A 23,480-nucleotide genomic window follows, 5' to 3' on the forward strand; every position below is an offset into this window, starting at 1 on the left:
AAACTACAGGTAATCCTTGACTTACCCACAGTTCATTTAATGTCTGTTAAAGTTACAATGGCACTGAAAAAAATGGACTTACAACCATTTTTCACAGTTACGACCATTGCAGCATCCCCATAATCATGTGATCAAAATTCAGATGGTTGGCAATTGGTTCGTACTTATGACCTTTGCTGTGTCCCAAAGTTCAGTGATCCCCTTTTATGACCTGACAAGCAAAGTCAATGGGGAAACCAGATTCACTTAACAACCAGGTAACTAACTTAGCAACTGCAGCGATTCACTTAACAACTGTAGGAAAAAAGTCATGAAATGGAGCAAAACTCACTTAACAAATGGGTCACTTAACAGAAATGTTGGGCTCCATGTGGTTCTAAGTCGAGGACTTCCTGTAGTTATGTATAAATATAAATATAAACAAATACATCGGCTTCAGTGTAGTAAACTCCTTTTGAGCTTTGCTTTAATCTGATATGGTTTTGAAGTGACTCAAGTACACAATTCAAGTATATCTGTATTAAATACGTATTTTTATGTGATGAAATATTTGAAAACTAAAACCATTAATAATCTTTTGGAGAATTGGCAAAACAACCACAAAGAAATAAATAAATTGTGAGACAGTTAAAGGAACCTGTTTTTGCTGTCTTTTAGGAGCCAGCTGGAATGCAGAAATAGTGAAAGTCAGGTAATTTGTTATAGGGTAAATCTGATTTAAATAAAATTGATTTAAATAATGATTTATATCACTCGTCAGGAAAATTCAGTTTAATGATTTACTGGGTCAGGAAGATTCCATTAATCATTATTTTCTGCTCAAAATATTTGATACAACCTGATTATTATTTACTCGGAAAAAGAAGTAGTGTTCAGTTTTAGGTGGTAGGCACTCACCTTTATTATAAAGCAACATTTTTACATTAATTTTCATTGAATTCATTAACAGGATTGATGGTTTGATCATTTTGTTTAGTATCCAAGTGGGTATGCAGATGTGAATGACTAGAATATGAAATAACTCCAGGTGAATTAATCAGGAATGTTTACCATAATTATTGTTCTAAACAGCTGTATGAGCTTTGCAAAAAAAGATCCTGTGTTTTGTTCAATACCTCTTGGAATGCTTACTGTCATCTATCTTTTGTATTTTCAGCGGTTAATACTTTCTGAGCTAGCTAGGTTGATTTTTTAACAAAATGTTTAAAGAAAAATTTGCAGATCTAATACAAATTCTAAAAAAAAGGGTTTCAATTAATTCACCTTTTAAAAATCATTTGTTTCTGCTCCCCTGGATTGATGGCTGCAATGCTGTGTTAACAAAAATGACTAAGCAGTTATGAGCATGCATGATACTTATAAAGAAAAAACTGATTATTTGGTATTTGGGCTGCCGCATATTAGGCTGGCATTGATCTCATTCTTCCATTCTCTTTTAGTTCTATCAATTCGCAGCTGGGATGCAGCGTGAAGGGAGATTGTTGTGTCATGGCCATTATCCAGAAATTCTTGTTGTGGATGCTACCAGCCTTGAAGTTCTTTACTCCTTGGTGTCGAAGATTTCTAAGGACTGGATCAGTTCTATGACCATTATTCGATCTCGCAGAACACAAGGTGAGCCAATAACCATAGTCCAGGTTCTTATTTTTCAGGAATTGTCTTGGCAACCATAAATAATAATAACAACATATGAAACTTGTATGCCCCCTGACTTCAAACAACTGCCTCACAACAATCCAAGACATTATAGTGAAATCAATAAACAATAGCAATAGCAATAGCAATAGCAGTAGACTTATATACCGCTTCATAGGCCTTTCAGGCCTCTCTAAGCGGTTTACAGAGAGTCAGCATATTGCCCCCAACAATCTGGGTCCTCATTTTACCCACCTCGGAAGGATGGAAGGCTGAGTCAACCCTGAGCCGGTGAGATTTGAACCGCTGACCTGCTGATCTAGCAGTAGCCTGCAGTGCTGCATTTAACCACTGCGCCACCTTGGCTCTTAAAACAATAAAATATGGAATGAAGTGAGGGGCCTCCCGGTCCCTTGTCAAAGTCCTGGGTGGAACAATAATAAAGAAACAAATTAATCATTAAAAAAGCAAGGCATGAATCAGTTCAGTCACATCTGAATTTGGCTTTGCACAATTCTTGCTGATGCCATGACTATTTTATATTTTACATGTTATTTCATTTACTTCATTTTATATTGTTTTATTATTGTACTAGCCGATAACCCAGCATTGCCTGCATATTTATTTATAGGGGGAAAATGTCCGGATTAAATGTAATTTCTAATGTTGGATTTTCCCTCTTACCAGAGGGAGCCCCCTTGTGGAGTACTGTGAAGCCATTGCCATGGCAAGTCCACTGCGCTGTGCAGTAGAAGCCATTTTACGGCAGTATAGTAGAAGCCATTTAAAGGCACAACAGGCTGTATCTTAACTGAACACACACCCTTGGGGATGTCTTACCCCCACCGTATTTTTCTCCAGAGAACAAATGATCTGTGTACCACGTTTGGTTGAAATTGCTCAAGGCATTCTAGAGTTATGTTGGAACATATATACACACACAGCCATTTTTATATAGAGAGATTTAGATTGTGTATTGTAAACCATTTAGGGTACACTAAATAGTTAGCATACAACTATTGGTAATAAATTCATTTAAAACAATGTTAGGATGTAATCTTACGTTTAAAGCCAATATTAAGGAATGCTTTGCATATGCATAAAATCTAAATCCGTGAGACCCAATGAGGAGATCAATCAACAAAAACCCAGTCTCCACAATTTGAAAGAGGAGGAGTCAGAGGAATTCTGGGCCATAAGCAATTCCATAATACAAGAACAGCCCCCCCAAAGGCTGAAAATTTCATGTATCTTCATGAAATCTTCAGCCTTTTTAGATTAGGTAACTTAGTCATTGCACCATATGCTTAATGTAGAATGAGAAAATATCAAGAATATGGGAAGTTGCTTTTCATCAAATCAGGTCTTTGTTCAGTTTCATTTGGCTGCGGTTGCTGTTCCTCATAGACTGAACAGAATATTTTGCTCCTGAGACTAGATAGAGACTGGATCTAAAATCCTTTGTTTGTCAAGAAATTGGTTTTATGCTTACCAACGTCATATGTATTCCCCTGAGCTTCTCAGCTCATGAATGGGAGATATAATAAATGCATTTCTTAGGTTTTATCCTCAGCATTTTATTTTCATTGTGTGGATCAGATAAATGCTACTGAATTTATGAAATAATTCTGACTCTCTTGTGGGATAATGATTTTTTATTTCTTCTCTAGAGGACACTGTTGTAGCAGTATCGGTGGCTGGCATTCTTAAAGTATGGATTGTAACTTCGGAAGTGAGTCACATACAGGTAAGGAAAAACAAATATAGCTTTATAGCGGTGAGCTTCTTTTTTCCAGTATTGGCTGCTTGATTGACTTATTTTTTCAGTGCTGTGTTACCCTTGAAAGATTTTTTATCAATACCGCTTAGACTTATATACTGCTTTACAGTGCTTTACAGCCCTCTCTAAGCAGTTTACAGAGTCAGCCTATTGCCCCCAACAATTTAGGTCCTCATTTTACCAACCTCAGAAAGATGGAAGGCTGAGTCAACCTTGAGCCTGGTGAGATTCGAACTACCAAATTGCAGGCAGCTGCAGTCAGCAGAAGTAGCCTGCATTGTGCCACTGCAGCTCATAGTTTCAGCAGTACTTCTGTTTCTGCTCAGATATGCTATCCTTGATGCCCAGCGGTTATTTAAAATTTATTGAGTGGAAGGTTTGTTTGTTTTTCCTAAACTATGATTAGAGTACATTCATTTATGCCAGGGGTGTCAAATTGGTGGCCTGCCAACGGAATGTGTCACGTGTAGCCCACACCCACCACAGCTCCTTGAAGAGGAAAAATGTCACAATATATCACATGACGGCAACGTGACGCTGTGAGATTGACACCAGAGATTGATGCAGACACAGAAGATTTTATATTGTAAACTGTGGATTAAATGTGGATTCACTTTTCAGTTTCAATTTTAGTTCTTCAGTTCTTATCCTGCATATTATACCTGTTTCAAGAAAGGGGAATTCACTCTTATCATGTTTCTAGGGCTCAGTTTTCCCCCATCAACAGTTGAATTCTAAATACAACTGTGTACTGTAATGGAATTTGAAAACGATACGCTGAATTTAAAAATAAGAAATATATACGGCCAAACATATTTTTATTTTGAAATCAATCCTTCAAGCTAGGATTCAAAGCTAGAAAAGGAACAAGACAAAGAAAAATAGAAAAGAGCAATTTAGGAAGGAGGAGTAGAGAAATGAAAGTTACATTGTAGATTATTTGCATAAAAGACTTTAAACCTCTCCTTACTTTTAATCTCTTTCAAGGATACGGAACCAATCTTTGAAGAGGAATCTAAACCAATTTACTGTCAGAACTGCCAGAGCATTTCCTTCTGTGCATTTACCCAAAGATCACTTTTGGTAGTTTGTTCTAAATACTGGAGGGTAAGGATAACCACTTAAGTGAAAGCTGGTATTTCTTTGTTGTTCAATCTGCTGTACTCAAATTGTGCATGAGGCAAACATGCAATATAATATCAATTATATATATCATTCATATATATATATATTTGCCTCAAGGTACCTGGGTTCACTGCTACTTTTATAGAAAACTACAACCATTTAGCCAGAAGTTAAAATAATCTTTCATAGAATACTTACAATGCTTTTGTTTTCAAACTTTTTCTTTTATTTTTTTTTAGAGAGACTTACCTCTTGATACCGAATATATATACTTTTTGCAGTGCATCTTGCCTCCTTGTTTGGCCTCTCATACAGGAGAACTATATTTTTTTTTCTGCAGGTTTTTGATTTGCTGAATTGAAAAGTTTTATTGATGGTTTATACTTTTGTTGGGTGTTTCTAAAAATGTTCTTTAGGTACCCTAAAGATATCAATTGAGTGTCTTTTCCTTTTTTTAATTGAAAGGGTTTAATAAACAAATGCCTTTTCTAATAAATAAAGCATGAATTACAGCCACTATAAGAAAGGCTATTTGTATTTATGTATATTTCTTAATTTATAATCAATTTATGTTACTGCAATTGCTTTTCTTTAGGTTTTTGATGCTGGAGATTATTCCTTGTTATGCTCAGTTCCAAGTGAAAATGGACAGACGTGGACAGGAGGTGATTTTGTGTCAGCAGACAAATTGATAATATGGACTGAAGATGGACAAAGTTTTATATATAAACTGCCAGCCAGGTATGTGAAAGGGCATAAATAAATAAATAAATAAATATTACTATCCAGAGTCCTGTGTATACAGATAGAATGACAGATAGTGATACTAATAAATTAGTTTATCAAAGCATACATTTTTACTGATCTGTCATTAAAACAGAGAGGACCTTTGGTGATATGGTTAAGGCATCAGGCCAGAAACCAGGACCTCATGAATTTAGTCTTGCTTTAGACACCAAACTAGCTAGGTGACCTTGAGCCATTCACTTTCTCTCAGCCCTAGGAAGGAGGCAATGGCAAACCACTCCTTGCAAACCTTGTTAAGAAAATAGTACTTAGACTTATATGCTGTTTTATAGCGCTTTGTAGCCCTCTCCAAGCGGTTTACAGAGTCAGCATGTTGCCCCCAAGAATATGGATCCTCATTTTACCAACCTTGGAAGGCTGGAAGGCTGAGTCAACCTTGAGTTGGTCAGAATCAAACTGCTGGCAGTTGTCAGAGTTAGCCTGCAATACTGCACTCTAACTGTTGTGCCACCACAGCTCCTTGGACATATTTGATTGGAACAACGACAAAAAAATAGAATATCTCCCAGTAGTCTGAACTTGGGCATTATAGGAAACTAGGATCAGCACTATTTCTTTCTATGTGCAGGATAGGATTTCTTTTTATGTGCAAGAAAAGAAGACAGAGGGACTGTGATAGAGATAAATAAATAAGTTTGAACTGGCTTTATTGTGCAGTTTGTGAAGCTGAATGAAGGATAAAGTTCATATTGTCAGTGTGTAGGTGATTAGCTTTTTAAATTTCAGCGTGAGTAGTTAAATTTAGATCTGCAGAAATGTATTATTTCTACCTCTTTGCTAATTTTGTCAACTTAATTAGCAAACCAGCGCCTAAACTATACTTAAGTTTGGATAATGACTTTTACCCTTATGTAGAGGATTGCTGTTAGATTGTATTGTACAAATAGATCCCACATTTTAGAAACATTTTTTTCTGCTGCTTTTCATGTGAATTTTTACATTATTTCCGCATTTAGATTTAAAATATGAAATATAACCCCTTCTCTTTTTAACTCTGTGTTTCCCAGCCTCGCACTTTAACATGTGTGGAATAATTCCCAGAATTCCCCATCCAGGAATTCTTAAAAGTTTCTGACATTAAGAAATATTGCTCTAAACCAGTGTTTTTCAACCACTGTGCCGCGGCACACTAGTGTGCCGTGACATATTGTAAAGTGTGCCGTGGGAAAAACACCCGCTGGGTGTTTTTGCCTCGGGACATCTCTGTGTCCTGAAAGTTGCTTTCGGGACACAGGGATGCCTCTATTAAGTCCCTGTGGCCCCGCGTTTACTTTAAAAACGCGGGGACCGCTGGGAGGTAGCGCACGCAGGGACGTCACTGACATCCCATGCGTGCGCCCATAGCAACAATCGCGGAGGACCGGAGCAGTGAGGAGAACGTGCGCTGTCAACTTGGTAAGTGTTACCAGCGGCGCGTCTCCTTCGGTGTTCCGAGCACCGAAGTGGGGCAGTACACAAGCATACAGCCTTCAGTAATACACTGTTTTTTTAACATTTTCTAATGGTGGTGTGCCTCGTGATTTTTTTCATGAAAAAAGTGTGCCTTTGCACAAAAAAAGTTGAAAAACACTGCTCTAAACGATCTAGTCCATTATTATAATATGGATGCTAAAGCTGCAATTTGGGGTATGTTTCTTAATTGTTATATGAGCAGGTAGATATAAACTTTCTGGTTTCCAGTTGCTTACCAGCTAGCAAATCATTTCGAAGTGATGTTGGAAAAGTGATTGAAAACCTCAGTCCTCCTCAACTCTACTGTACTCTGGACCAAGGAGAGCAGAACGCAGACAAACAGGTAAAATTTGACCTGCTTTCTTGTTTAGAAGCTTTATTAAGTTAGAAGCTAATAATTTGAAACACTTTTGAGATAATGGACAAGTTGCTGCTTACTTATATTTTGGTACCGATTTCATCCCCCCCCTCCCCTCACTTAATATAAGAGTGCTTTCTAAAGGGATATATATCCAGCAGCTTTGCAAATGTTCTTTTGGTATCCCCAAAAGTTCCTATTCTTCGAGATGTTTTTAATAGTCATTTTGATATACTTTGGGATACTTATTTTTTACATAATGTTTATTTTTAGGTGCAGTTTATTAACACATTTCTTTTGGGCTGTATTACAGGGTGTTGCTGTTTTTATAGGTTTTAGTTTGCACCAAAGATTCCAGATCTGGGGGAGATTGAAAATCAAATAAACAGTGTTAGCTTTGCTTTGTATTTCTTTAATATGTCTTTTCTGCATACCATCTTGAAATTATATTGTGTATTGATTAGTTAAAAGAGTGTTAATAATTGCTGATATTGAATAACCTCTGTCTTGCACATATACTATATATTGCACAACTATCTTGCACATATACTGTATATTGTGTAAGGTTAGATATACATTGTTAGTTTTTCCTTTTATAAGACTATATTTCCTGACGTTGCTCAGTTAACAGTCCTGAAATTAAGATCTCACCTAGGCATCATAACATGACACAGGCACAATAGAATTGGGATCCAGATGAACAAGATTTTACTCTATTTGTTAACTTGTCTAAAAAGCTGTTTCATGTCTGGTTTGTTTTACAGTTATTAATCTGCCCTCCTGTCACTCAATTCTTCTATGGCCGTAGGGAATGTTTCCATAAATTACTAATCCAGGGAGACTCTTCAGGAAGGCTCACCATTTGGAGTATTCCAGATTCACTTGACGAGGAAAATATGACTGAAGGTAATTGTTGTCACCGCAGGTAGCAGCTATCAGAGTTCCAAGTAATAGATCCATTGCAAACAAAACTCCCAAGGCAGGTAGTAGGTTCCTCAAAGAATAGCTTTATTGGCACAGATCTGGTGAAAACCGACTGTGAAGGGTCCCTCGGTTTTCACCTAATTAAAAATGAAAGTTTTTCCCTCAATCCCAAACAGTCAGTCACATGGCCCAATCAAGGCAGCGTCCACTGGTCTGATGACATCACTCCTCCTTCCTCTGGCCAGGTGTGAGAACATCCCTGGTTCTCAAAAGAAGATTGTATTTACTCCTATACTTAACAGCGTTGCATCCAGGTAAACTAGGGAGTGACCCGAACAATCTGAGAACATGTATGTTATTTTCCACTTTTAACATCAATACTTTTTAATTATATCTTAATGTCAGTAACATATTGTAAAAACTAATGTGTATTGCTGGTCTTTGGCCGAAATAAAGATTTACTTACTTACTATTTAGACAAAAATCGGGAGACAGGGAGTTCTTGGTGCTTTCTGAGCTTGGTTGGTTGCTTGCAGATGTTTCATTACTCAACTAAGTCAGGGGTCCCCAGCCTCTGGGTTGCGGCCGACTAGTGGGCCATGAACTGTTTGCAACTGGACCATGGAAACAGTGGGCCAGCCGGTACATCCTCACTTGTGTGAGCAGCAAACAAGCACCTGCATGCATGCTCCAGTTGCATGAGCGGTGGGCATGTGTGCACCCTGCTGATGCAAATGGAGCTGCTCAGGGACGTGCTTTCTGGTGGCTTGCACTGAACCATCCCCTCCCCCCTCCCAGTCTGCGAAGCCTGACTTCCCCAACCTGAAAAGTTGGGGAATTCTGAACTAGATAACCCTCACACTGATATTATAACTTAGTTGGATAATGAAAACGTCTGCAAGCAAACAACCAAGCTCAGAGGGCACTGAGAGCTCCACAATTCAACCTAAAATTACAAATATTCTCTTCTATTAAGATCAGAAAATAACCAAGCTGTAAGCCAAACTGGTAAGATGAAAATGTATCCCCAGGGACAAGCCACTTCTCTGTTGCTGCCATCAAGAGTCAGGCTCCACTTGAAGCATTATTTACATTTTATATTTAATTATAGGAATTAGCAGATATGTTTTATCTTATCCTTCCTAGTCTTCTGCCCAATCCTTCAGAATTCTTCACCATTGTTTACTAACCTACTCCTAGTAACTATAGCCAGTCCCGGCCCCACCAGTAAATTCCCTCCTTACTGCTTCATTTATGATTCACAAAAGCAAATACTGAACTGCAGTGCAAGGCCACGAACAAGCTTATTCTTTTTTTTTTTTAGATTTTGATTTAGTGAACATTATCTCTGGCATTGCTTTTTCTGAGCCTTTCGCTTATTTAATGTTTTAAATGTATTTTGTTTTTGTTTTTTTAAACAAAAAACAGGATTGCCGGTTACTACTTCTACATCTCTACAAGAAGCGTTTAGCAAACTTCACCCAGCTGGTATTATAGATCAGTTGAGTTTCATCCCAAATAGTGACGATCCTTTGAAGGTGACAGCAAGTGTCTACATCCCAGCACATGGGCGACTGGTTTGTGGACGTGAAGATGGAAGTATTGTGATTGTTCCAGCCACTCAGACTGCCATAGTGCAGCTTTTGCAAGATGAACATATGTGCAGAAGAGGTGTGTGAAATAATAAGGGCTCAGGGGTGTCATATTACATCATGGGCATTAAATTGGTTATCTGTACATGTAGTCCTCGACTTATGACCACAATTGAGCCCCATATTTCTGCTGCTAAGTAGACATTCGTTAAGTGGATTTTGCCCCATTTTACGACCTTTCTTGCCATAATCGTTAAATGAATCATTACAGTTAAGTTGGTGACATAATTGTTAAATGAATCTGGCTTCCCCATTGACTTTGCTTGTTAAAGGTAAAGGTTACCCTTGCACATAGGTGCTAGTCGTTCCCAACTCTAGGGGGCGGTGCTCATCTCCGTTTCAAAGCCGAAGAGCCAGCGCTGTCCGAAGACATCTCCGTGATCATGTGGCCTTCATGACTAAATGCCGAAGGCGCACGGAACACTGTTACCTTCCCACCAAAGGTGGTTCCTATTTTTCTACCTATATTTTTACATGCTTTCAAACTACTAGGTTGGCAGAAGCTACAATAAGTAATGTGAGCTCACTCCGTCACGCGGCACTAGGAATTTGAACCGCCAAACTGCTGACCTTTCTGATCAACAAGCTCAGCGTCTTAGCCACTGAGCCACCCTTTGCTTGTTAAATTGTTGCAAAAGGTGATCACATGACCCTGGGACACTGCAACCGCCATAAATATGAGTCAGTTGCCAAGCATCTGAATTTTGATCACTGAATTTGGAGATGCTGCAACGTTTGTAAGTGTGAAATACAGTTATAACTTTTTTTCAGTGCCACTGTACCCTTAAACTGTCATTAAACAAACTGTTGAAGGTCGAGGACTACATGTATTCATATTCAACTGATATAGAAGAGGTTGTTCCATTTACACATGGAATAATTTTTGCTTGCATTCATTATAATTGTTAAATTATTATTATTTTTTAATTCAGAAATTATGCCGAAAACACTTTGAGTTTATTTCTGAACGATACGGCAATATTTCAAAGAGTTGAAAGCATGTCATAAAAATAATTTTCAATTGTCATCATTTATTTTGTTCCGGTGCCTTGCATTTGTAACCCGAAGGGGGTAATAGGATCAGAATACCCGTGAATACTCTAGAGTATGGGTGTCAAACTGGCCGCATCATGTTACTGTCATGTGCATATCGCGGCATTTTTCCCTTCGCAGAATGGGGGTGGGCGTGGCCTGCACATGACACATCCAGCCCGCCTGCCGCTAGTTTGACACCCCTGCGGTAGAGTATGTAATAAATCTGTTGTAGGACCAGTCAATGATTATTGTTGCTTTTAAAGTTACTGCAAAGATCAAAGATGGGAATATATTGATAATATGGTCTTTGTGGCAGCAAAAGGGTACTTGGCCTATCAATGAATTTGGTGGTGATGATGATGATGATGATGATGATCATCATCATCATCATCATCATCATCATCTTCATCATCCCAAGAATAAATAATAGGACACTTGAATCAGTTCCTTCACATGCATAATGAAGTAAAAATAAACACACAATTGAACGGCTGTCAGATAATGAGTGAATCCCCTTGAATAAATGTATTAGAATGGATCCATATAGCAATAGCAATAGCAGTTAGACTTATATACCGCTTCATAGGGCTTTCAGCCCTCTCTAAGTGGTTTACAGAGTCAGCATATCGCCCCCAACAACAATCCGGGTCCTCATTTTACCCACCTCGGAAGGATGGAAGGCTGAGTCAACCTTGAGCCGGTGAGATTAGAACTGCTGAACTGCAGATAACAGTCAGCTGAAGTGGCCTGCAGTACTGCACCCTAACCACTGCACCCTAACCTCGGCTCTTATGTCTCGCTTAACAGAAGAATGTTAGGCGACAAGTACCATTCATGAAAAAGTATGATTTGTACTGAAAACAGGACACAGGTTTAAAAAAAATATTTGTGGTGACTACTTCTACTGAATCCCATTTAGAGGAATAGTGCAACATGCTTCATGGGGGGCTGCATTTCAAAACTGAAGGTAGTTGTGAATACGGGGATACACTTCAGTACATTCACATAATACTACTGCTTGGCAAGCTACACTAGCTCCGACTAGTGTTTTTGTCTGCAATTTAAGATGCTGCTTGTGTGCAAAGCCTTTCAGGGCACAAGGCAGAGTTATATGTAGACTCCTGTTAGTTTTGCCTCATTGGAGGTATGTGTTCTCTCGTCAGTGTGGCTACTCTGTGGAACAACATACTCAGAAAATTCATGTGGCTTTAATCCTATCTTCCTTAAGGAAGACAATGGTTTTCCTATTAGCACAGTGCCACAATATTAGATGACAACTTCCCCCCACCCTTTTTTTTAGGGTGTGTTACTTGTGCAGATATACCAGGCAAGGTGTCTTTTGTTTGGATGATTTTTGGTTGCTCTTGACTGGATGTAAGCTGTCCAGAGTCACAGGCAAGTTGTTGGCAACAGAATTAAACAATTAAACAAATTAAATAAATAAGGTCTTTTAAATAGTAGCCATCTTCAATAAGTATGATTTTCAATCTTCCTTGTCCGAGTTTTTCATTCTGTTACAAAAGGTTTCTGATTTGGCTACTGCTTACTTTTGCAAAAAATATTTTCCGTTTTCCTGAAGGAAGACAGTGTTTCTTTTGTCTATTTGTTTGTTTATCATTGGAAACCTCAAGATATTCACTTCAAATGGAATTGACTCTGTTTGATAAAGTGGGAGTTAGAAAGAGATGCATATTTGACCCTAGAAGGTGAAACGTATCTAGCAGCTTTTTTGTACATATTTCAGGCATTGATCATCAAATATGTAGCAGTGAAATATGGTGCATGTACCATTTTGTCATAGGGATCTTCTTGTAGCTTCATTGCATGTGAGATTGGATATGCTGCATGTTAAATGCCAATTTTATTAACAAGTAGCAAATGTCCTAGTGGACAGCCATTTAAATATGAGCCAGCAGTGTGCAGCAGCTGCCAAAAAAGCCAATACAGTTCTAGGCTGCATAAACAGATGAATAGAATCAAGATCACATGAAGTGTGACTACCACTTTATAATGCCTTGGTAAGGCCACACTTGGAATACTGCATCCAGTTTTGGCCACCACAATGTAAAATAGATGTGGAGACTCTAGAAAGAGTGCAGAGAAGAGCAACAAAGATGATTAGGGGACTGGAGGCTAAAACATATGAAGAACGGTTGCAGGAACTGGATATGTCTAGTCTTATGAAAAGGAGGACTAGAGGTGACATGATAGCAGTGTTCCAATATCTCAGGGGCTGCCACAAAGAAGAGGGAGTCAAGCTATTCTGCAAAGCACCTGAGGGCAGGACAAGAAGCAATGGGTGGAAACTAATCAAGGAGAGAAGCAACTTAGAACTAAGGAGAAATTTCCTGACAGAACAATAAACCAGTGGAACAACTTGCCTCCAGAAGTTGTGAATGCTCCAACACTGGAAGTTTTTAAGATGTTGGATATCCATTTGTCTGAAGTGGTGCAGGGTTTCAGAGGGTTGGACTAGAAGACCTCCAAGGTCCCTTGCAACTCTATTATTTTATTCTATTCTAAATGGGAGTAACCTCATAAAAAAATAGATTGAAAATGAACTAAATTAGAAATGGAATACCGAGACTTTATCACTAACATCTTTTCCTACTGTACAGTGTTATTTGCATATCTTTATTACACATATGCATTCCTACTTCATTTTCTTCTTATCTTGAAATGAGCAAGAATGCCTGCGGTCCCACAATATGTGGCGTTTTGTGTTTTCTTCTGTTTTAATGTTTTAGGTTGGCCACCTCACAGAACTCTGCGGGGTCATCGAAACAAAGTCACCTGTTTGCTGTATCCTCACCAGGTCTCTTCTCGTTACGATCAAAGACACCTGGTCTCTGGTGGTGTAGATTTTTCGGTCATTATATGGGACATCTTTTCCGGAGAAATGAAGCACATCTTCTGTGTGCATGGTGGAGAAATCACTCAGCTTTTGGTTCCTCCAGAAAATTGCAGTGTAAGTTAATGAGCATCACTTTGGTTCGTGCCTCTCTTAAGACTAATATCAAAAATAATATTTCAAGACTTGAAATTGTTTTGATGAAGATCTTTTTATTATTGGTCTACCTTGTGCTTACAAACTCTTATTATATTTTCAAAAATTGGAATATCATTTTGAAAGGTAGTGTAAAGGACAGTATCCAACAGAGTTGGCTGAAAGATGGGTGGCTATATAAATGCTTTAAATAAAATAAATGAAACACAAAACAGTCAAGCAGAATATCCAAAGTACCATTTCAATACTAAATAATACTATTTAAAATCATGATACGGTTTAGACCATTTTACACAGAACTGTATATTTAGGAAATGGTTTATAATACATATAGTACCAGTAAAGGAGATTATTTATAGTTCAGATGAAATATGGGATCCTTGGTGCTCTCTGAGCTTGCTTATTTTCTTGCAGATGTTACATTATCCCAACTATGAGACATCATCAGTGCTAGTGAGGAGTGCTGTTCACTGTCACTTTATATTCTGGTGACTTGCCTGTCTTTGTGGATGGGGGCAGTCTTAGGGATTCTTTGGATGGGCTGTTTACAAATAGCTCTTTGGCAATTTCTTGATTGGAGTATTGCTTACTTGATTGTTGATCTGAAGTTAACCTTGAAGTTAATCTATACTGATCTGAGTGCTGATGATTAATGAAGAGGTGCTGGAGTCTTTTTCTCTTTTGGGCTAAATATTCCTACTGTGATAACTTGTGGGGTTTTAAGCTTAGAGAGGGTAGTTGATGGAAAGTATGATGTAAACGTAGAGAGGGAATACATAAAATAAATATGTATCTATGAGTGTTCTCAAGAATACTAGAAGCTTTTTCTTTAAAAGTGCCTCTCCCCTCCCCACTGCCCTCCCATCTATTTTCCATTTTCCATATTTCCTTTTCACTTTATTACTGCTTCTCCTTATTTTTCTTTAATTTGAAGTTATTACTGTTTTTATTTCTGTTGAAAAACTTTTTCAATACAAAATTGTGTTTTAAAAATGTTCACACCGTGGTAGGTAGAATTCAAAGCTGTTTTTTTTTTTTTTTTTGCTCACCACACAATTTGCCCTAATTTACTCCATAGGGAAAGAACATTTATTTCAAGGTTATAAAAGATTTACCACTAAGAAAAAGTGGATCATAGTTACCGATTTCTCATTTTTTCAGGTAAGAGTGCAGCACTGTGTGTGTTCTGTTGCCAGTGACCACTCAGTCGGACTTCTAAGTTTACGTGAAAAAAAGTGCATCATGTTAGCCTCCCGGCATCTCTTTCCTATTCAAAACATAAAGTGGAGACCTTCAGATGACTACCTTGTTGTTGGTTGTACAGATGGTTCTGTCTATGTATGGCAAATGGATACTGGTAAGTTACGTACGTGCAAAAGGACTTGGCAAAGGACTTTTTTTTTTTAATGATGTAGGACACTGCGGTCTCCAAGGAGCTAAATTCTAGTCTTCCATCTATTGGAAGACTAAATTCCAGTCTTCCATCTACTGTATTTTTGGGAGTATAAGACGCAGTGGAGTATAAGACGCACCAAGGTTTTGAAGAGGCAAAACAAAAACAAAAAAAGTTTTTGCACATTGCAGACCTCCCAAAAATGGCCCGTTTTTCGTGAAAATTGGTCAATTTTTTTTAAAAAGGGAATGAATAGCCTTTAGGAGGCTTGTAGAGTGCTCCTGGGAGCGGGGGCGGGGGGGGGGGCAAAACAAGCAAAGAACAGCCCGTTTTTTGCTCATTTCTGCCCTTCCCAGCCACCAGGAGCACTCTGCAAGGCTCTGCACGGCCATTTTGGTGAAGAGGCGGGGTTTCGGGAGGCAAAAAATGCTGTATTCAGTGTATAAGAGGCACCCAGATTTTATCTTTTGAGGGGAAAAGGTGCGTCTTATAATCTGCAAAATATGGTACTTCCTTTGAATGCTTTTATTGAATAGGAGTTCCCTAAAGCAAATTATTTCTGGACCTAAGAAAGTTGTTTTGCTTGCATGATAAACTTTGCAAGGCAGCCTACCTACAGATAAGCTGTTTTTTTGTCCTTTTTCTGTATTTTTCTTCAGGTGCCCTTGACCGATGTGTAATGGGAATTACAGCTGTTGAGATCCTGAATGCTTGTGATGAAGCTGTGCCCGCTGCAGTTGATTCTCTCAGCCATCCAGCTGTCAACTTAAAGCAGGCCATGACCAGACGTAGCCTCGCTGCGCTAAAAAACGTGGCTCACCAGAAACTTCAGACACTCGCCACAAATCTGTTGGCATCTGATTCCTCTGATAAAGTGAGGTCTTAAATTGTTCTTTTAAGTAATTGCTGGCTGCATCTCAATACAGTGCAGAAATGTCTCTTCTCTGTGCTAGTGAGAGGACAGTCTTGGTGAAGGTTACAAAATGAGGAGATGAAAAATTCATCCTTCTTTTCCCCTTTAGTCCAACACAGGAAATTTTCCATTTCTAGAGTTTTGCCCTTCGATCTAGAATAGAATAGAATTCTTTATTGACCAAGTGTGATTGGACACACAAGGAATTTGTCTTTGGTGCATATGCTCTCAGTGTCCATAAGGAGAATAAAATACATTCATCAAGAATCATGAGACACAACACTTAGAGATAATCATAGGTTACCAATAAGCCAGCAAATCATACTAGGAAACAAATAAAACAACATAAATTATAAAGATACAAAGAACAAAGTTGTAGTCACAAGTAGAAAGGAAATAGGTAATAGGAAGGATGAGAAGAATAGTAATGCAGTCTAAGTAAATATTTTGACAGTGAGGTAGGAATTAGTTGTTTAGCAGAGGGATGGGATTCCAGAAAAAAACTGTCCTTGTGTCTAGTTGTTCTGGTGTGCTCTATAGCAGTGTTTCTCAACCTTGGCAACTTGAAGATGTCTGGACTTCAACTCCCAGAATTCCCCAGCCAGCGAATGCTGGCTGGGGAATTCTGGGAGTTGAAGTCCAGATATCTTCAAGTTGCCAAGGTTGAGAAACACTGCTCTATAGCATTGTTTTGAGGGTAGGAGTTGAAACAATTTATGTCCAGGATGTGAAGGGTCCGTAGATATTTTCACAGCCCTCTTTTTGACTCGTGCAGTGTACAGGTCCTTGATGGAAGGCAGGTTGGTAGCATTTGCTTTTTCTGCAGTTCTAAATATCTGTTGAAGTCAGTGTCTGTCTTGTTTTGTTTCAGAGCCAAACCAGACAGTTGTAGAGATGCAGATGACAGACTCAATGATTCCGCTGTAGAACTGAATCAGCAGCTCTTGGGCAGTTTGAGCTTCCTGAGTTGACGCAGAAAGAATATTCTTTGTTGTGCTTTTTTGATGACGTTTTTGATGTTAGGCGTCCATTTTAAGTCTTGAGATATGATAGAACCTAGAAACATGAAGGTCTCTACTGTTGATACTGTGTTGTCTTGTATTGTAAGAGGTGGTAGTATGGGAGGGTTTCTCCTAAAATCTACCACCATTTCTACGGTTTTTAATGTGTTTAGTTCAAGATTGTTCCGGAGGCACCACAAGGCTAGTTGTTCAACCTCCCGTCTGTGTGCAGATTTGAATTCGAGGGATTATATTTTTTACGATAAGGTTACATTTTCTATAGTCTGAACTCTTTTTAAACACCTTTATAGATCATAATTACCAAACACAATCAAGTAGATTTAAACATGCACTCTGTGAGTTTCCACACTCGTACATTTGGGTATGTGCACACTCTCAAGTCACAAAATCCATGTGGTTTTCTTGGCAACATTTTCTGAAGTAGCTTGTTATTGCTTTCTTCTTAGAGCTAGTGGGACTATCTGGCCCAACAGGTGCCTAAGTCAGGATTAGACCTATTTCTGTAGCACTATAACCAAAAACACTTCAAAACATACACTTTAACAGAAATAAACTTTATACTATCCTTAGCTAATTTATTTTTGTTCATCTAGAACAGGCTAGGTTTAGAAGATGCAATCAATATAGCCCTCTGTTTTTCTTGCTCTTTTTCTTTGTTGTTTTATTTCCAGATATTTTAAAGGCAAAACCTTTTCTCATTTCACTAGAGGGCTGATGTCTCGCGGCTTATGGGAGCAAAATCATGTCATACTCAGAAAGGTCTCCTTCTGAAATTAAGAAAGGAATTGACACTCCATAGCTGAGGTCTCCAACCTTGGCAACTTTTAAGACTTCTGGACCTCAACTCCCAGAGTTCTGGGAGTTGAAGTTCACAAGTCTTAAAGTTGCCAAGGTTGGAGACCCCTGATCCATATTGCTATGAAGGCAGGCTGCACAGTAGTCGCTTTGGGAAGAAATACATCCATTTAACAGTTTAAAATTTTGGCTATAGATTACAGGCTATAGATTGTCCAGAAGAAAATGTAACTTTGTTTGTCTTAAACAAATCTGTTTGTAAACATTTGGGCAAATTTTTAACTTTGCAGAGCTTTATATCTAGCTTTTAATATTTTGCTAAAATCAGAACAATGTGGGAAATGCAGAAATATTGAGGATGAAATTTAAACTTCTGAATAATCTGTTAGATTGTCATAAGAAGTTTGATAAAAATCTAAAATAAATCCCCATGTCCCTCTTCTTTACTGTCTGCTGTCCCTTCACACCCCATACGTCAGAATATGCCTGCTGTTTTATAAACTTACATTAGTAAATTGTGTTTTTTTATGAACTTAATCCTGTCAAGGTTTAAAATTAAAAAAAAAATAAGTTAACAAGTACAAGAAAATATAAATAGACTTTGAGACATAAATACACTTTTGAGTGTCCATATTTTTAGAGAAAAACACCCCTTATTTATTCTTCTAGTCCAGTGATAGCTAACCTTTTTGTCCTCGCGTGCTGAAATTGTGTGTGTGTGTGTAACAGCAGGTGTGTGTCCACACCCATAATACAATGCGTCCCTGCGTATGCGCGCACAACCCCCGTGCCCCATTTGTGCCTAGCGGGCCTCCCTGAAACCTCTTGGGACCAAAAACAGGGCACTGGGGAAGCTCCCCATGCTACCCCCAATCCCTGTACATGCCCGTGCAACTCCCACATGCATGGCAGAGACACGAAAATCAGCTGGCGGTGGGAGGCATGTATGCATGTGCAGTGGAGCTGAGCTGGGCAAGAGAGGGACCACGTACCACCTGTGGCATGCGTGCCATAGGTTTGCCATCAAGGTTCTAGTCTTTCAGTTGTCCAGATAATAGAACTACAAAGCAGTAGGCGTTTCTTTGGTATTTCACATGCTTCAAACCTCTGGCTTTCTAGAGTTCCACCTTCTAGTTGTCCCGGCCTGCCTAAGGAACCTGAAGAAGCTAGCTATAAATCAGATGGTTATAAGGGAATGGAAAGAATCATAAATAAGGCTTGGCCTCTGGCAGAACAAGGCACTGTCAGTACCATGGAGAGCTCACTGTGAAAGATGACAGGTTGGATTCATTCTTAGGAGAATAGCTGCCATCTGAGGCTTTAAGAAGCCCCAGTAATAAAAACATAAGCATAAGCAGTTCCCTGCTGGATTGGACCATCTACTAGCCATCTACCATGTTTTCCCAAAAATAAGACAGGAACTTATTTTCTTTTGACCCCAGGAATAAGCGCTTGGCCTTATTTCCAGGGCGGTCTTACTATTTTTGAGGTGCCGAAGGCGCGAGCGTGGTCACCTCATGGCTGCTGCTGTATTGCAATATTTTTGGGGAGGGCTTATTTTAGCGCATGCACTCAAAAGCCCGATTGGGCTTATGATGTGGGGGAAGTCTTATTTTCAGGGAACAAGGTAGCCCAACACTCTGTTTTACAGTGGCCAATTAAATGCACCAGAAAGCCAAGTAGAAGATGGCTTTCCAAGACAGTCACACTACCATGAAGACTAAGAGCCATTGATCCCCATGACTTCCATGAATTGGTCCAGTCCCCCTTTTTTTTTTGACGCCAGCCAAGTTACTATCCCTCACTACATGTCATGATGGCAGATTCCAAAGTTTAATAACACATTGAGTAAAAAAAAATCCCTCTTATATAATCCCCTAGTTTTGTCTTTTCTTAGGCTTAAAGAGACTGGCCTTTTCTGAAGTTTCAGCCCGCTTGTCATTGAGGGTCTCCCAAGTCTATGGTGGCTTATCCTCAGAATTGGGGCTATTGGATAATGAGGAATGGCAACATCCTCAGGTTGCATAGCAGAAGAGAGAGCACCGAGGGCAATTGTTGACTGATCTTTTGAACTTCAAAGTCTTCCTAGAAATTGCCATCATGGTCAGCCCTTCAACCTTGCTGAGCTGATAGAACTTCTGCATTCAGCCTCTGCTTGCAGGTGTATGTTATAACTCTGCTCTAGACAGATGTAATTTTAAGAAAGGATGTAGGAAGTGTCTGAAATATAAGCAAATGCATCCGGCCCGCTAGGTGCTTAGGTCTGGCCTGTGGGGCTGCCCTGGAAACAGCAAAGGACCTCTGCCAATGAAAATGGAGCTCAGGAGGGCCGTACATGCCCGCCTGAGCTCCGTTTTCGCTGGCAGGGGGTTGCAGGAGGCAGTCGCAGCTGAAAACAGAGCTCGGGAGCCCGTTTTTACTGGCAGAGTGCTTGGGCCACCACAGCCGTCCCCCAACAAAATTGACAAGCTGGCCATGCCCTCCCTGGCCACACCCACCCTGGCCTCCCGAGGTCAAGCACAACTCTGATGCGGCCCTCAATGAAATTGAGTTTGACACCCCTGAGCTATAGCTTTGAATAAAGAAGGTTGCAAGTGATGTCCACAGCATTTTAACATAGGCTGGGATAAATTTTATCTGAAACCATCGAAATAGACTGTCTGGAGCTTGACAGATCAAAGATCTAACTCCCGATTTGTTGAAATGTAGTCTGGAGTTCATCATATTCAGAGTTTTTTTCCAGGAACTTTATAAGCAGCTGCTTCTGAAGACATAACACGATTCTCATTCTTTTCAAATATTTAATTGCTTTGCCTGCAGGGGCTGAGACTGTGTTGAAGCAGTAGGTGTTAAGCATTACTCAAACCTAAGAGCATCATTAAATTACTAGCATCTTAAATAATTGACTCGGTTCAGCAGTTGGTTTGACCTAAGCTGCTTATCACAATATTGAATTAAAATGCAATTATTCCATTGCAGCTGATTCTTCCTTTCTTTGGATGCCGTAAAGGGAATCTTTTGTGTTCCAGTAGAAATCTTTTAAGCAGTCTCAATCTCGCCGAGAATACCTTTTCCTTTCAGGTTTTCCATTTTGGTACTGTTAGACTTCTGAATAAGCAGTAGGTAACTCTCAGCCGATTTTTTTTTTCACGTTACGTTAATTGAATTAATTTATTCACTTTGATTCCAAATTGCACTGAGTGGCCCCGCAGTGTAACAAAGATTAAAAAAGCCAATTTTAAAAATCAACAAAACAAATAAGCAGATAACAAATAAGATGGTGATTCCAACCAACATCAAAACTCAGGAAGGTTTTTTTTTTTTCAGCCACCTTAATCCAGGGCTTGTAAGAACAGCCAGGTTTTCAATGCCCTGTCAAGGTTCCAAATAATACATCCCCTTCAATGAGAACTCCGAGGCAGGTATATTCCTCAAAGTATGTTTTATTGGGACATATCAAATTGGCACAGACTTGGTGGGAAACCAGCTCTAAGTTCCCGCCGGTTTTACACCCAATTAAAAGTAAAACTTTGTCACTTCCCCCCAGAGCCACATGGTCCAATCAACATGTAGTAGTCTAGTTGCCAGGTGACCTCTATCTCCACCTTTCGAACACCTGCACGAACGTCCTTGATTCCCAGGGGAAAGAATTTTATTTAGGCTACACAACACCCCAGGTATCTCTACACACACCCCTCCCTGGCCCCTTAGCTCCAGGCTGTGTCAGCCCTGAAGCAATGCGAAGAGAAATCTCCTTAGAGGAAAGCTACAAAAAGAAAATGGCCACGGTTAGGCCAGTTTCAAGTTTGACAGGTCTTCCAGAGCATTACCAGGGTGAAAATCACCCAGATTGCAGTGGCGAATCTTCATTTCAGAAGATGGGCACTAAAACAGAAGCTGCCTCTCCTGAATCTCCAAATATGGCTCTGTTTAATTAAAGGGGCCTCAAGCATACCAACCCTGTCAGTTCATATTAGCCTTGAATCACATCTGGAAGCATACACCTTGTGGAACAGAGATGTCGCATGGATTAAAAAAAACACCCCCATCATTGCCCACACTGTTGCATTCGGGACCAGTTGAAACTTCTGAGAGGTGTTGAAGGTCAGCTCTACATGGACCACATGGCTGTAGTTGAGCTATGACATACCGTATTTTTCGGAGTGTAAGCAATAGCAATAGTAGTTAGATTTATATACCGCTTCATAGGGCTTTCAGCCCTCTCTAAGTGGTTTACAGAGTCAGCACATTGCCCCCACAGTCTGGGTCCTCATTTCACCCACCTTGGAAGGATGGAAGGCTGAGTCAACCTTGAGCCGGTGAGATTAGAACCGCTGAACTGTAGATAACAGTCAGCTGAAGTGGTCTGCAGTACTGCACCCTAACCACTGCGCCACCTCGGCTCAGTAAGACGCACCTCCCCTCCACCAAAAGAGGGTGAAAATCTGGGTGTGTCTTATACACTGAATACAGCATTTTTGGCCTCCTGAAACCCCACTCCCTTCATAAAAATGGACGTGCAGAGGGTTTGGGAGGCCTGCAAAGTGCTCTTGGGAGCTGGGAAGAACAAAAACGAGTGAAAAAAGGGCCATTTTTTTGTTCATTTTTGCCACCCCTCCCAGCCCCTAGGAGCATTTGCAGGCCTCTCAAACTCTGCATGCCCTGTTTTTCACAAAAAACAAGGCATGCAGGGGGTTTGGGAGGCCTGCAGAGTGCAAACACTTTTTTTTTTTTAATGTACCTCTTCAAAATCTTGGTGCATCTTATACTCTGGTGTGTCTCATACTCCGAAAAATACGGTAATTATCAAGGAATCCACAGTTCCCCATTATATAATTTTCAATGAACAAGTATTTCAGATTTACATAGCATAATATGATGATGTTTTGATTATTAGGTTGACAGAAGGCTTTAGGAACCGAGATGATCAGATATCAGACCATAATTACGATAGGAGTTCGGTGTTCTTCAGAACAAAGTTGCTTTGCTTTTTAACAGCAGGACAGTAGAGGGCATTAGAGATCTACTTTTTGTTAGATTCATAGTTCTAGAGATTTTAGACATTTTTATATAGATTTTTTTTTATTTGCAACCCCTCCACACACCTGGCTATATAGATTTTAGCCAGGTTTAAAATCGATGAAGCCCACATGTGTAAACCTGGGAAACAGGATTGCTAGTAAGCTCTAACATTACTATTTTTCTATTATACATCTTCGGATCATTTCCCCCATAAGCTTAAAACTAAAAACAAAACAAAACCTGAAATGTCAGAATAAAGCCAAAAAAATCAACTTCTTATACCTTTCTACCTTTAGTAAAAATACTAAAAGGAAGCCGTATTCACCTGGATTGCAATATTTTAATATTATATAGATGCTTAAGAAATTACTTGTGTAAATCACCATTAAGGAAGTAAAATCCTATGTACGATTCATGGCTTTCAGTTTTAATTTTCTTTCTTTCTTTGTGGTAAGCTGGATAGGAATGAACAGGCTTCAACTCAACCCCAGCCAGATGGACTAGCTTTGAGTATTAGGTCATCCTGGATCTGATAATTTCCCCCCCCCCCCATCCTTAAC

The 23,480-nt window shown here is 39.4% G+C and overlaps 1 protein-coding gene across 2 annotated transcripts in view; it reads left to right on the forward strand.

Moving 5' to 3' along the window:
* Positions 1-23,480, forward strand: part of WDR7 (WD repeat domain 7) — a 239,759-nt gene that overhangs the window by 16,850 nt on the left and 199,429 nt on the right. For both annotated transcript variants that reach the window (XM_087715346.1, XM_087715347.1), the window contains exons 5-14: positions 1,440-1,614; positions 3,306-3,382; positions 4,403-4,522; positions 5,136-5,281; positions 7,028-7,142; positions 7,922-8,063; positions 9,510-9,752; positions 13,516-13,736; positions 14,937-15,132; positions 15,828-16,042. In XM_087715346.1, the coding sequence (XP_087571472.1) occupies positions 1,440-1,614; positions 3,306-3,382; positions 4,403-4,522; positions 5,136-5,281; positions 7,028-7,142; positions 7,922-8,063; positions 9,510-9,752; positions 13,516-13,736; positions 14,937-15,132; positions 15,828-16,042 (1,650 nt within the window). The remainder of the gene's footprint in view (positions 1-1,439; positions 1,615-3,305; positions 3,383-4,402; positions 4,523-5,135; positions 5,282-7,027; positions 7,143-7,921; positions 8,064-9,509; positions 9,753-13,515; positions 13,737-14,936; positions 15,133-15,827; positions 16,043-23,480) is intronic.

Source organism: Thamnophis sirtalis, unplaced genomic scaffold (assembly GCF_051295495.1).
Source record: "Thamnophis sirtalis isolate CommonGarterSnake01/CBP01778 unplaced genomic scaffold, rThaSir2_p1.2 scaffold_5, whole genome shotgun sequence".
Taxonomy (NCBI): Eukaryota; Metazoa; Chordata; class Lepidosauria; order Squamata; family Natricidae; genus Thamnophis; species Thamnophis sirtalis.